This window comes from Mustela putorius, unplaced genomic scaffold (genome assembly GCF_011764305.1).
Source record: "Mustela putorius furo isolate JIRA1106 unplaced genomic scaffold, ASM1176430v1.1 tig00003853_pilon_pilon_pilon, whole genome shotgun sequence".
In the NCBI taxonomy this organism is placed as follows: Eukaryota; Metazoa; Chordata; class Mammalia; order Carnivora; family Mustelidae; genus Mustela; species Mustela putorius.
In genome coordinates, this window is record NW_025422005.1 from 3763719 (window position 1) to 3777059 (window position 13341).

At 62.2% G+C, this 13341-nt stretch overlaps 1 protein-coding gene across 1 annotated transcript in view; it reads right to left on the reverse strand.

Annotated features, from left to right (window-relative positions):
• Positions 1-13341, reverse strand: part of CHD5 (chromodomain helicase DNA binding protein 5) — a 59548-nt gene that overhangs the window by 18484 nt on the left and 27723 nt on the right. Inside the window, exons 14-25 of the mRNA XM_045063640.1 lie at positions 12548-12739; positions 12256-12456; positions 9203-9340; positions 8979-9100; positions 7976-8149; positions 7470-7611; positions 6221-6352; positions 3872-3989; positions 2680-2804; positions 1388-1619; positions 1109-1219; positions 620-792 (exon numbers count right to left, since the gene is read on the reverse strand). Of these exons, the coding sequence (XP_044919575.1) occupies positions 620-792; positions 1109-1219; positions 1388-1619; positions 2680-2804; positions 3872-3989; positions 6221-6352; positions 7470-7611; positions 7976-8149; positions 8979-9100; positions 9203-9340; positions 12256-12456; positions 12548-12739 (1860 nt within the window). The remainder of the gene's footprint in view (positions 1-619; positions 793-1108; positions 1220-1387; positions 1620-2679; positions 2805-3871; positions 3990-6220; positions 6353-7469; positions 7612-7975; positions 8150-8978; positions 9101-9202; positions 9341-12255; positions 12457-12547; positions 12740-13341) is intronic.

The window sequence follows — 13341 nt, forward strand, 5'->3', positions numbered from 1 at the left end:
GCACGGGCCCTTGACGGCAGGACCCGCAGGCACAGGGTGCCGTGGCTCCGGGGGCTCCGGGGGTGGGGGGCAGCAGTGGGCATCGCTGCCCCCACTGCTGCCCCACGGGAGCCTCGTGCTGCCTCCACCAACCTTACCCTCTGGGAACTCAAGGAGGAACCGGAAAGCCTGCCTACTCCAGGAAGCCTCCTTGATCACCCCAGCCCCAAATGGTCTTCGTCCTGCCCAGTCACAGTCGCTCGTTCATTCATTCATTCATTCATTTGCTCAGGGCATAAATATTTTCTGGCCTTGGGTGCGGCATGGGGGTACAGAATTGAATAAGCCCCACCCTTGCCCTCGGGAGGCTCCTGGTTTCCTGAACGATCATTAACCCCTAGTTCTCCCAGACAGCCTAGAGTCTGCGTTGAGGGCGGTGGGACTAGAGGACGTCGTGCAGAGGCCACTCAGGAGAGGCCAGGCGCTGGCCCTCGGGACATCAAGGTTTGCTGGGTGGAGATGGCTGGAGACTGACCCGCGGCGGGGAGGGGGCGGGGCCGCGGCGGGAGGGGCGGGGCCGCGGCGGGGCGGGGCCGCGGCGGGGAGGGGAGGGGCTGCTGCGGACAGGGGCGGGGCTTACCACGCCGTCCTCCTCCCGCACCACGTACTGCGCCACCTTGAAGGAGCTCAGGTACTCGTTCATATTCTGCAGCTCCGTGTCGTCCGTGGCGTCCTGGTTCCGGTCCAGCAGCTTGGAGATGGCCGCGTCGTCGTAGTGGATCACGCTGCTGTCCTCCACGTCCTTGTTGTCGCCTGGGGCACACAGGGTGCGGAGTGAAGGGACAGACGGGGGTGCCCAGGTCCGACCGTGGGGACCCCGCAGGGACAGACTCCCGACCCTGGCCCTTCTCAGCCCCCAGCAGAAGGCTGAGGAAGAGAGGCATGGTGCCCGGGGGGCATGACCTGACCACCCGCCGGTCCGCGGCTACCCAAGTGGGGGCCAGTGGGGGCAGGCATGAGAGCCAGACAGAACGCAGAGAGGATGGAGTGAGGTGGGGAGAACCCTTCTTCTCCAGAACAGCCACTGGAAGCGCAGGAGGCGCGGGGAGCTAGCGGCGTTCGCCCCTACCTGGCGGGGTGCTGCCGTGCTTCTTCTTGGCGCTGGCAGCCAAGGCTCCCCCTTTGGAGGACTGGACATCAGGGATGGGCGTGACAGGCCTCTGGCCCTGAGACATCATGCCTGGGGGACAGAGTCAGAGGGGCTGCAGGGCTGGGGGGCGGTGCCCGGAGAGGCCGCCCCTGGCCAGGAGGCAGGGAGCAGAGAAGAGGCCGGGGGTCCCGCGCAGGCCCTGGGAAGGGAGTGAATGTCCGCAGCAGCCCCCACCCCCTGGGCAGCAGGGACGCCCACCCTCCACGTCGTCCTTGAAGAGCTCCTCGGTGCCGAACTTGAGGATGTCGTCCAGCTCCTGCTTGGTCATGGAGCCGGACTTGGAGCCGAGGCCGGGCCGCACCACCAGGTGGGTCAGCATCATCTTCCGCTTGGCCACCTGCGTGATGCGCTCCTCCACCGAGGCCCGCGTCACAAAGCGGTAGATCATCACCTTCTTGTTCTGCCCGATGCGGTGGGCGCGGCTGAAGGCCTGGGGGGCAAGCTGCGGCTCAGGGCGCGGGGCTCGGCCCGGGGCTGGGGGTGCAGGGCCGGGCACCCCAGGGGGAGAAGGGGTGTGCACACGGGTTCACAGGGACATTCCTCATGGAATGAATGCCTGCATGGGCATTCCGCATGTGACCCCATGGAAATGTGCCCGTGTCGGGGCAGCCGTGCTGGCTTCCTGACTGTGGGTGGTCTCGGGTAGGCCTGGGTGCCTGCCCGGGTGGAGCAGGGCATGCTGTGGGTGGGCAGGGGGTGTGCAGGGGGCAATGGGGCCAGTGCGCTGGATGTGTGGAAGCCAAAGGGGCTTCCATAACGGCCGTCATGGGGAGATGGGCTGTGTGAGCCGCTGACGGGACTGCACGGCCGCCTCGGGAGGACCGCAAGGCCCAGAAGCCGCCCGGGATGTAGGACATGTCTGGGGCTCTGCGCATTAGGTATCTGCATGACATGACCCTAGTGTGCTTCTGTGGGGGGGTTGACTGTGCCTGGTGCACACGTGTGCGGGGGACATGAGCGTGTGTGTGTCCATCCCTGCCCCGGGAGGGGTGGCCATGCAACAGTGTGCGTCTCTACTCCCACAACCCCTCCCCCCCAACCCGCCCACCCTTCCTCACCAGCCCCTTCCGCCCCCTCCATCATCACGTCTCCCATGGGCTTCCCCCACACACACTCTCTTTCCCTTGCTTCCTCCCAGATGGGCTCCCTCTGGGTCCCAGGACTCCCTCCTCCTGCCTCCTTCCGTGGCCTTGGTCGTAAGAGTGACGGGACAGACCGGGGATTACCAGGCACACAGTTCATCCTGTGTCCTTGCACACGCTGCCTGTCCTCCCTGGGCGTTTCCTCTTTGGCACAATGAGGGATCCAGAGGGGCAGGGCCGAGCTTCCGAAACTCACCCCCCAGGGTCCCCTCGCGGGGCTGCGATTCCATGAGGCTGGCCCAGGGGGAGGTGAAACCCTGAGACACAGTCAGAAGGGAGGGGTGGAGAGCCCACAGAACCAGGGGTGGCAAGGGCCTGCCTAAGGGTTGTGGTGTCAGAGCCACAGACCTGGATGTCATTGTGTGGATTCCAGTCCGAGTCGTAGATGATGACGGTGTCTGCTGTGGCCAGGTTGATGCCCAGGCCCCCGGCTCGGGTCGAGAGAAGGAAGCAGAACTGCTGTGCCCCAGGGGCTGAGGAAGAGAGGCAGGTGCCCGGTGGGGTCATAGCGAGGAGCGAAGGGACAGGCGGGCGCAGAGAGCAGGGCAGGAGGGATACAAAAAGGAAGGGAGCTGCTGGGGACTATGACCCCATCACAGACGAGAGCCCCAGCTGTGTTCAGGGAAGCTGGAGGAGGCCGGGGGCCCAGTGTGGGCACAGAGCAGCCCACTCGAGTCCCACTTAGCCCCTGGCTGTGCTCTGAGCCCTGATCCAACAGGAGGGAGCCACAGTGAGAAGGAAGTTGATTTTCAAAGCCCAGATGGGCAAAGTACAAACTTCAAATAGCCAGCAAATACGGGCAGAGGCCCTAATGAGGGTCGGCCTTGGAGAGCCCGGCCCTTCACGCCCTCCCGGCTTTGCCTAGCCCATGGGGCTGTCAGCGTGGCAGGGGACACTCAAGGTCACAGCTCCAGGGCCCCAGCCACCCTGCTGGGCAGTCCCCACTGTCGCAGGACAGCTGGTACTCAGGCGCATCTGGGCCCTTCATACGGGACCTGGGACTGCCCTGCACGCCCACGAGAGCAGCACACAGGTTCCCAACCCTCCAGGGCCTCGGGCACCCCCGCTTCCATCTAGATCCTGAAACCCTGTACTTGCTCTTCCTCCCACACAAGTGGACACGGCATCACTCCTTGGGCATCTGGGCCCCAGGTGACGGCGTCTGTCCTACACTGCTCGTAACTGCTGGTTTACCTGGTGTCGGGGTCTGATGCCCACGGGGCCAGCCAGACCCTCTGCACCAGCATCACTTAGTGACAGAGGTGGAACTTTCCTCCCTCTCTGCCTTTCTCCTTGTCCGGTTCTCAGTTCTGAACAGATGATCCCTCCTGGGCCCCTCAGCGCCCCAGCCGGCCCCCGGAGGTTCCATAAAATTAACTCCTTGTAGCCTTTAAACCTAAGGGGCAGCTGTCAGGACCTAAGGACCGGTCTGCTTTCTTCAGCCACTCGCGGGGAGCTGGGGGACCTGGCTAAGATCCTAGCCTGGGAGAAAAGGCAGACATGGGGTCCCCATCGAGAGCCCCAGCTGAGGCAGTGGTACCGTTGAATCTGTCGATCGCCTCTTGTCGGAGGCCTCCAGTGATGCCACCATCAATGCGCTCATACTTGTAGCCCTCGTACTCCAGGAAGTCCTCCAGAAGGTCCAGCATCTTGGTCATCTGCAGGGGATACGGTATGCCTGAGGGGCTGCCACAGAGCCAGGAAGCCCATGGGGCTCTGGGCAGGGACCCCATGACAGTTGGGGGAAGACAGAACCATCTGCTGAGTGGGGAGACAAGTGGGGCCCAGGCGGACCTGACATGGCGCTCTCTGGAAAGCAATGCAGCCTCCAACCTCAACCCCCGAGGCCACAGCGTCCCCCACACCAGCCCCACAGCCATCTGCCTAAAACACAGCTCTGAGCCCGTGCCTCCCTGCTCTCACCTCACAGAAGAAGGTCCCAGCTCCTCGCCCCAGCTTTCCAGGCTGGCAGGGCTTGGTGCCCAGTCCACCTGGGTTTCATTTCTCAATGCTTCCATCATACCCCCCGTCACCCCACATTACCTGGACTCTCCTCTGGAATGCCCACCCCCTTACTGCCTGGGGAACTCAAACGGCGCCTCTTCTGTGAGGTCTTCCCCGATGTCACCGCTCCTTATGAGATGAAGGCAGTCCATTCTGGGCTCCCACACCCCTGCGTTCCTCCCTCCATTCTGAGGGATAGTTCAGCTGGATATAAAACAGTCTGCCCCCACAGGGACAGGGGGTTTTACACTTGCCCCCTGCCCCCTACTATGCTGCTGAGAAGTCTGAGGACAGCCTGATTGCCGCTTCCCGTAGGTACCACGTGTGCAGAGCTGTGATTTCCCTGCCATGTGCCCGGGGATCCACTGGCTTGGATCTCTCTCTCACTTGGTTCTCCAGAGTGCACGTGAGACCTGAGACCCCCGTCCGTCCCCAGGTCAGCAAACTCTCACGGAGTCTAGCTTCGCCACTGTTCTCTCCATTTCTTCTACGGCTCATGTCAGAGGATTACGGGAGCTTCCCAAGGGGTCCTCTGGGTGGTTTCTCATTCCTGAGCTCCGTCTCCCGAGACTGCATTCTGGAGACATCCCTCTGGACCAGGTCCCTGCGTCAAGGTTGTCTTCACCAGGGTTGAGAGTTTATGCGATCGTGAGAAATGTTTTATTTCAGGTCCAGGCAGACCCTTTTCCTGTCCAGTTCTTCTTGCCGTACTTCCTCCTGCTTGTGCTTCCCTGGTTTCTTCTGGATTCGTGGTTGTTCCTCCATTAATTTTGAGGATCCTAAACGTGTTTGTCTGAAGTCCTTTTCAGGCTCTTCTATTCTTCTTTTCATCTGGATTCTGCCTATTTTGTGGAATGTCTTTCTGTCACGAGTTTTGGAGGTGGGGTGTGTTGGCTCGTTTTGGATGGGAGGGCTCTGTCTCTGGAACTTTCCCTCTGTGCACATGTCTAGGAGCTGTGCAGTTCCTTCTACTTGGTCCCTTGAGGCCTCAGCCCAGAATCCTGTCTTAGGTCGGCAGGGGGGTGGGGGGATCGTGGATGGTGTCTCCAGGCCGGTCTACTGTCCTGGACTTGGTCAGCGTTCCCCAAATCCCTCAGCCTTCCTAGGGCCCATGGTGGGACCGGGGGCTGCCAGCAGGAGCAGCCGTTACCACTGTAGTATGAGCGGGGTCACATCCCATTCGGGGGCTTTGAGCAAGGGCCTGGCTCAGTCCCACCATACAGAAGGAAGCTTTTTTACCACCAGGTTCCCACAGGAGCCCTGCCGTGACTTCCATCACAGAGATGCCCCCAGAACTACATAACTGTGTCCCCTCCACCTCCCACGCCGGACTGTGAGTGTCTCAAGCACAGGGACTGGCCCTGGGCCTAGCACAGAGCCTGATGGAGGACAACGCAACCAGGCGGGTGACAGAACGAGAGAGACCAACTGGCCCCCAAGGCTGCACAGCGTGCCTCAGACCGCCTAAGAGGCCGTTCTGTGCATGCTGGAGAGGGCCTCCCGGCGTGGCCCCCACACGGGCTCCTCCCAAGCCAGCCCTGGGGCCCCTGTGTGGGACACCAGGCTGCAGGGGTGAGAGGCAAGGGCTGTGGTGCCAGCCTGGACGCCAAGTCCGGCTCCGCGCCTTCGGGAGGAGCCGGCCGGAAGCAGCAAGTGGTGAGGAAGACACTGGTCTTCACGGCCGATGTGCCTGAGCGCCTCGAGCTTGGCGCCCGGCCAGGGCTCCTTGGCTGGGTCAGGCCAGGCCACAGAGGAGTGACTTTTGACACACGGTCCCCGTGGGAAAAGCACCAGGCCTTGAGGGCTGCCGGCGGGCGGTGCTGCCCTCTGCAGGGCACAGAGGGGAGGCTGGGGGAGGTGGAGAGGTGGGCGCAGGGCAGCTCACCTGGGAGAAGATGAGCACACGGTGCCCTTCGTCCCGCAGCTTCTTCAGCATCTTCTGCAGCAGCATGAGCTTGCCCGAGGATTTGACCAGCGAGCTGCCGTCGTAGGAGCCGTTGGGCAAGACGGGGGCCTCCTGGAGACACAGCAGAAGCTGGGGTGCTGGGGGACCTCCCCTCGCCCCTCGGGCTCTGTACCAGAAAGGCCCGCAGGGAAGGACAGAGACCCAGGGATGGGCTGAGCACAAAGCCCGGGTCAGGGCTCGGCAGAGGCAGGGGAGCCCCTTCCCAGCACTGTGTTCCCAGGCAGACCTAGGACCGGCCAGCCTGCCCTCCGTCTCCCCCTGCTGGCATGCCACCAAGACACCAGGGACATCAGCGAACAGGCCAGTGACAGAGTCTTAAGCCAAGCCAGGCCATCCAGAAGGAATTGGGCCTTTTCTCTGCGGTCACTGCAAGGGGCATCCTGGCCAGGCCAACCTTGAACCCCAGCTGGGCAGGACGTCAGTCCCAAGGCCCCTGCCATGCCAGAGTGGTGAGAGCCATCTGGGGCGGCCTCAAGTGCAGCTCGCCCGCACACAGCCCCCATGCCTCACTCTGCTGTTCGGGGAGGGGGGTCGTAGTCCCTACACAGGGTTTCGGTGAGAACCAGAATAATCATGTGGGGGGTGACAGCCAGCCGTGCCAGGCTCTCCAGGGAGGCCCACTTCACACGCACTTCCGCAACTGGTCCTTACCCTCTCAGGCAGATGCTACTGTCCCATTTTAGAGAAGGAAAAGCAGAGGCTCAGAGAAGCACCACTGGCTCTCCTGAGACCACAGGGCCAGAGCTGGCGTTGGAGCCGGGGCCAGCCTCTCCCCCCGGGCTGCCGGTCACAGTCACCTGGGGCCCCACTCAGGCCTTGCTGACTCCTGGTGACTGAGGGCAACCAGATCAACCTGGGATCCCCCACTGCTGAGGCTGAAGGGTGCCCCACTGCCCCCTGAGGTCACGAGGACGGGCCAAAGGAAGGAGAGCACCTGCCTGCGCCATGGATGGAGGTGGGTGTTCAGAAACCTGAACTAACAGGGACCAGCTCTGTGTCCTCCCGCCCGGGGAGGGCTGAGCACCTGCCACCACAGCCGGGGGCCCCGGGGCGGCCACACACACTCACCACGGCGGGCAAAGGGAGCCTATGGCGGCAGCCTCACGCCCTGACCGTGGCGGTCCTGGGTACCTGCTACGGCGGCCACGGGCCGGCCACGGGGACCTACCACGGCAGCCACGGGGAAGAGGTAGGGGTGGTTGCAACACTTCTTCAGATCCATCATGATGTTGAGCAGCGACACCTGGTTCCCCCCGCCCTTGGAGTTGAGCGCTTCGAAGTTCCGCGTGAGGATGAACTTGTAGTATTTCCTGCGGCAGGGCAAGGAGGGAAGGCAGGCTGGACGCCAGGGCCACGTGGCCTCCGAGCACACTCTCTGCTCTGCGGGGAGGCCAGGGGCCACCGGTCCTGCAGCGCTCACGGAGAGACCAGGGGAGACCTATGAGGGGAAGCCACCGGCCCAGAGCCACCCGGCGAGTTCCTGGGGACTCCACAAGGACCCAGACAGCCCCAAGCCTGGCTGCCGTACAGGTCAAAGGAGGAAGTGTGTGTAAAAGGTGAGCCAAGGCCTCGAGGTGAGTCCCCCCAGGTCAGACCATCAGGGACAAGACAAGCCCAGGGGACGTGAGGCATGCTGCTCTGCAGCAGCCCCCGATGGGCGGGGTGCCCACTCACTTCTGCATCTGGCTCAGCTCCACACGAACGATCAGCTCGGTCTTGGCCGGCATGTTCTTGAACACGTCAGCCTTGAGCCGCCTCAGCATGTGCGGCCCCAGCAGGTCATGGAGCTTCTTGATCTGGTCTTCCTTGGAGATATCGGCGAATTCCTCCAGGAAGCCCTCCAGATTGCTGCAAGAAGGAACTGGGATGAGAACCAGGAGCCGGGGACAGAAGCAGGCCAAAGCCCTCTGCAGAGGGAGCCAGGATTGGGGCAGGGGTGACCAGAGGGTCACAGGGCAGGCCGGTTGGCTGGTGGGCGTGGGAGCCTTAGCCCTGCCCGAGGTGTCCGTCTGAGCCCTCGCTCGCACCCCAACTTCCCAGCACAGCTCCCTCCGCCACATAGGATACCTTCCTCTTTCTCGAAGCTGTCCAGGGCACAAAGTCTCTAGAACTCTTTACCCATATTACAGAAAAGGAAACTGAGACTGATGGGGGCCCAAGGTTGTATGGTGTAGCCTGCCTGCCGATCTGCACCTCCCGGTTCCAAAGTCAGCACTGTCGACCCCGAACCCCCCCATTCTGAGTCGGAAAATAGGGTTGGTGAAGACAGGGAGGTGGGGGAAGGAGACCCTAGGACTCCCACCGGCCGGGGCTCCGTATTCACCCCTGTATCCACCACCACTCCCCGTCTGCTGCCCCCATCACTGTCACCCATGGGGTCACTTGGGTTTCCGTGGAGAGGAAGGCACAAGCCAGGGCATGGGGGCAAGGACAGGAGCGCCGGAGGACCCCCAGGGTTCTCCTGGAGTAGAGCCAAGATCAGTCCCCATATTCCGGACCACCCATGTCCCCCTGAGCCCTCCGCACGTGCAGCCCCACGGACCCTCCCGCGCAGGTCCCTTCAGGTGGGCTTTACTCATTCTACTGATGAGGAAGCCGAGTTCCCACGAGCCGTCTGGGCGCCGGCCTCTCCCCTGCCTGCCTGCCTGCCCCTGCCCCATCCAGGCCCCCGACTCACTTGAACCGCTCCGGAGTCAGGAAGTTGAGGAGGTGGAAGAGCTCCTCCAGGTTGTTCTGAAGGGGGGTCCCCGTCAGCAGCAGCTTGTAGTCGATCTTGTAGCTGTTCAAGACCCTGAAGAACTTTGGGGGACAGGAGGCCCGTCAGGGGGTGCGGGGCGGCCAGCTGGACTCCCCCACCCCGCCCCGCGGGGGGCTCCAGGGCCAGCGGCCGGCACTGCCCACCTTGGACTGGTTGTTCTTCAGCCGATGGGCCTCGTCCACCACGAGGCAGGCCCACTCGATGGAGCCCAGGATGGCCTGGTCGATGGTGATGAGCTCGTAGGAGGTGAGCAGGACGTGGAATTTGATCTGCACTTCTTTCTGCAGGGGGAGAGGAGCATCTGGAAGGGGGGCAGGTAGGGTCTCCAAAGACAAGGAGGCATGGAGGAGGGGTGGGCGGGACCCCCGAGAGCCCGAGAGGCCTTGGGCCTGAGAAGAAGAGCAGAGGGGTCCGCTGGGGCCAGAGCACCGCCCCGCCGCTGGCGGGTGGCCGCGGGGCCCAGCCCGCACTGAGCGCCCCACATCCCGCTCATCCTCACAGCCACTCCCGCCACGCCGTCCCTGTCCCCACGTACGGCTCGCGGGGTCTCGGGCTGGGCAAGATCACCCGAGTCCCATGGCCAGTAGCTGGCAGAGCAAAGATTCGAACAGAGAAGTGGTCCCCGCACTTGGGGATAAATGCTCTTTCAAAGGACTTGAAATTCTTAGCGTTGAATTTGTGTTTTGTAAGAGGAGGCCTGTGGGACAGTGGGGCCCTGGGCAGCCCTGCCCAGCAGACCCCAACACCTCACAGCCCCGTGGGGGCCAGGCCCGGGCATGAGGGGCCACGCACCCGGGAGCAGCCCCAGACTGAGGGAGCACGGCATTACACAGCCGACGAAAGCCACCACCACGGGGAGACGAGGAGCGCGGGAAAATGGGAAAAGCTGTTCCCCGCACGTGAGTCCGGAGCCCTGGGCCTTCACCCTTCCTTGGAGCCCACAAAGGAGGGAGCCCATCCTGGCCAAACCGAGCCTGCTTCTCCCCACGACCGGCGTCCCTTTGGGAAGGGACCAGAGAGGGGCAGAGGGTGTCTCTGGGGCCGCACCCGGCCCTGTCCTTGGGAGCCAGACCTCAGTCAAGTTAAATAACCTCCCAGGCCTCAGTCTCCCTTCAGGTTAAAGAGGGCACAATCCTGTCTACATGAGCAATGCCATGAGAACCCAGAGAGCACAGGCAGTTCCCACAAAACGACACACAGAGTCCCCCCAGAATCCAACACGGCCTCTTCCAGGTACAGACCCAAAAGGCCCCAAAGAAGCAGAAGCAGGAATCTGAACAAACGTGGGCACAGTCACGTCTACAGCATTTTCACAAGAGCCAAATGTGGCAACAACCCCAGCATCTGTGGACAGATGAACGCACACAGATCACAAAATGCAGCCTTTTCGCACAGTGCGAGGTTATCCGGCCTTAAGGGAGGACGCTCGGACCCGCGTTAGCACAGGGCGAGACCTACAACGTAATGTTCAACAGGGGAACCGGGCACCGAAAAGCATATGCTGTACCGTTTTCCCCGAACGAGGTACTGAAAGTTGTCGAAATCACAGAGGGAGAGAGCAGGGGTTGGGCAGGGGACGGGAGTTCCTGCTTCCTGAGGGCCAGGTTTGGGTTTCGCAAGACGACAGGGTTCTGGAGGCGGAGGAAGGTGACGTTGCCGGACAAAGCGAACGTCCTTAATGCCTCTGAGCGGCTCGCCTCAAAACGGTCATCACGGGAAATTTCTGTTTGTGAATTTTACCACAATTCTCATTTTTATTAGTTTAAGATTGATTGATTGTAGAGAGAGGGAGAGAGAGAACAGGAAGTGGGGAGGGGTGGGAGGGAAAGGCAGAGAAAAACCCAAGCAGACACCACGCTGAGCACGGCGCCCGACGCGGGGCTCAGACACCACGCTGAGCACGGAGCCCGACGCAGGGCGCAGACACCACGCTGACCACGCTGAGCACGGAGCCAGACGCGGGGCTCAGACACCACGCTGACCACGCTGAGCACGGAGCCCGACGCGGGGCTCAGACACCACGCTGAGCACGGAACCCGACGCGGGGCTCAGACACCACACTGACCACGGAGCCCGACTCAGGGCGCAGACACCACACTGACCACGGAGCCCGACGCGGGGCGCAGACACCACGCTGAGCACGGAGCCCGACGCGGGGCTCAGACACCACGCTGACCACGCTGAGCACGGAGCCCGACGCGGGGCGCAGACACCACGCTGAGCACGGAGCCCGACGCGGGGCGCAGACACCACGCTGAGCACGGAGCCCGACGCGGGGCGCAGACACCACGCTGAGCACGGAGCCCGACGCGGGGCGCAGACACCACGCTGAGCACGGAGCCCGACGCGGGGCGCAGACACCACGCTGAGCACGCAGCCCGACGCGGGGCTCAGACACCACACTGAGCATGGAGCCGGACACGGGGCTCGAGCCCGCGATCCTGAGATCAGACCTGAGCTAAAAATGAGAGTTGGACATTTAACCTGGCTGAGCCACCCAGGCTCAGAGCTGCTGTCCCCAGAGCTGCTGGATCCCAGTGAGGCCTTTCAACAAGACCCCTGGAGACCCATGGACACAGTCAAGACAGGCCCTGCCTAGCTCAGTCAACCCTCCACAGCTCTGTGGGGCGCAGACACCCATGTGCTGAGCATGTGCTGAGCAGAATGTGAGGTCACGCAGACAGTGTGCTAGGTTGAATCGTGTCCCCCCAGTCCACGTCCACCCAGCAGCACGGGATGTGACCCTTCCAGGAGCAATGATCTCTGCAGGGATAATGGGTTGTGATGAGGTCATCTGGATCAGAGGGGTCCTGAATCCAATAGGAGTGGTGTCTCTAAGACACATTAATACAAAGGGGAATGGCCTGAAGCCGGGACGCAGAGATGGGAGCGATGCAGCCATGAGCGCAGGAACGCCAACAGCCACCAGAAGCCCGAGAAGGCAGGGCAGAGCCCCCCTAGTGCCTTCAGAGGGAGCATGGCTCTACCAACATCTAGCCTCCAGAACCAGGAGAAAGTAAGTCTCTGTTGTTTCCAGCCTTCTGGTTCATAGTATTTTGTTACATCAAGCCCAGGACATTGATACAGCTGGCAATTCTGCCTGGAGAGAAGCCGGTGGCCAGCTACAGGGCCTTGTGGCCCCAGGGGCAGGCCGAGAGCTTTCCTGAGGTCCCCCTTGGGGACAAGGAGCACTCACCTTCATACGGAACACCTTCTTCCCGCTCCGAATGGCATTGTCCTCAAAAGAAAACTCATTCTCCCGGATTACGGAGCGGCTCTCCTTGTCCCCCGTGTAGGTGACCACATAAAAGTCAGGTGCCCACATCTCAAACTCACGTTCCCAGTTGATGATGGTGGACAAGGGTGCACTGACCAGGTAGGGTCCCTTGGAGTGCCCCTGGAGACAGAGGCAGACGGATGCGGTGAGACTCCCTGCCCACAGCTGGTGCCAGCCCCCCGTCCCGGGACTCCTGCCCCAGCCTGCGTACCTCCTTGTACAGTGAGTAGAGGAAGACGATGGTCTGCACGGTCTTGCCCAAACCCATCTCGTCGGCCAAGATGGTGTCCGTGCCCTGGGCCCAGGAGAAGCGCAGCCAGTTGAGGCCCTCCAGCTGGTACGGGTGCAGCGTGCCGCCCGTGGAGTCAATGTACCAAGGCTGCTTGTCGAACTTGACTGTGGGCTACGGAGGAGGCAGATGCTCAGACACACCCTGAGTCCTGGGCCCCAGAGCCCACCCCCTGGGTTTGGCAACACACTGCCCCTCTGCCGGCAATACTATTCTCATTCCTCTCATCCCTGCCAAAGTATCCATCCTTCTGGGCTTGGCTAGAACACCTCTTCCTTCAGGAAGCCCTCCCTGAGGGCTTCCTGATGGCTGGACTCTCTGACTTGGAGCCCAGGCTGTGGTCACCGCACTTGCCCTGTTCATGACTTGCCCTGCTCATGACTCTGAGTCCCACAGGGCACCTGGGACTTGGTGGGCACTTGGTCAACATTTGTTTGCTGCCTGCCTAAGGGGTTTCCGCTCCTTGAACCCTAAACATCTCCTCTGTCTCCTTTATATCCTGCAGCTCAAGGCTGCCCTCCCCCAGTTCCAGGCTGAGCCCCGAGGTTCTGTGTGTTCCCACCACAGGCCCAGGGGGAGAGGAACACTTCTTAAAATGGAGACAGAGTCCTTGTTCCAACAGCTGGCAGACACCCCAGAGAAGTTTGCTAAATGAATAAAGGTCAACCGTCCACACCCCGACGGGCTCGCGGCTAGGCGTTAGGGTGTTGGGGGAT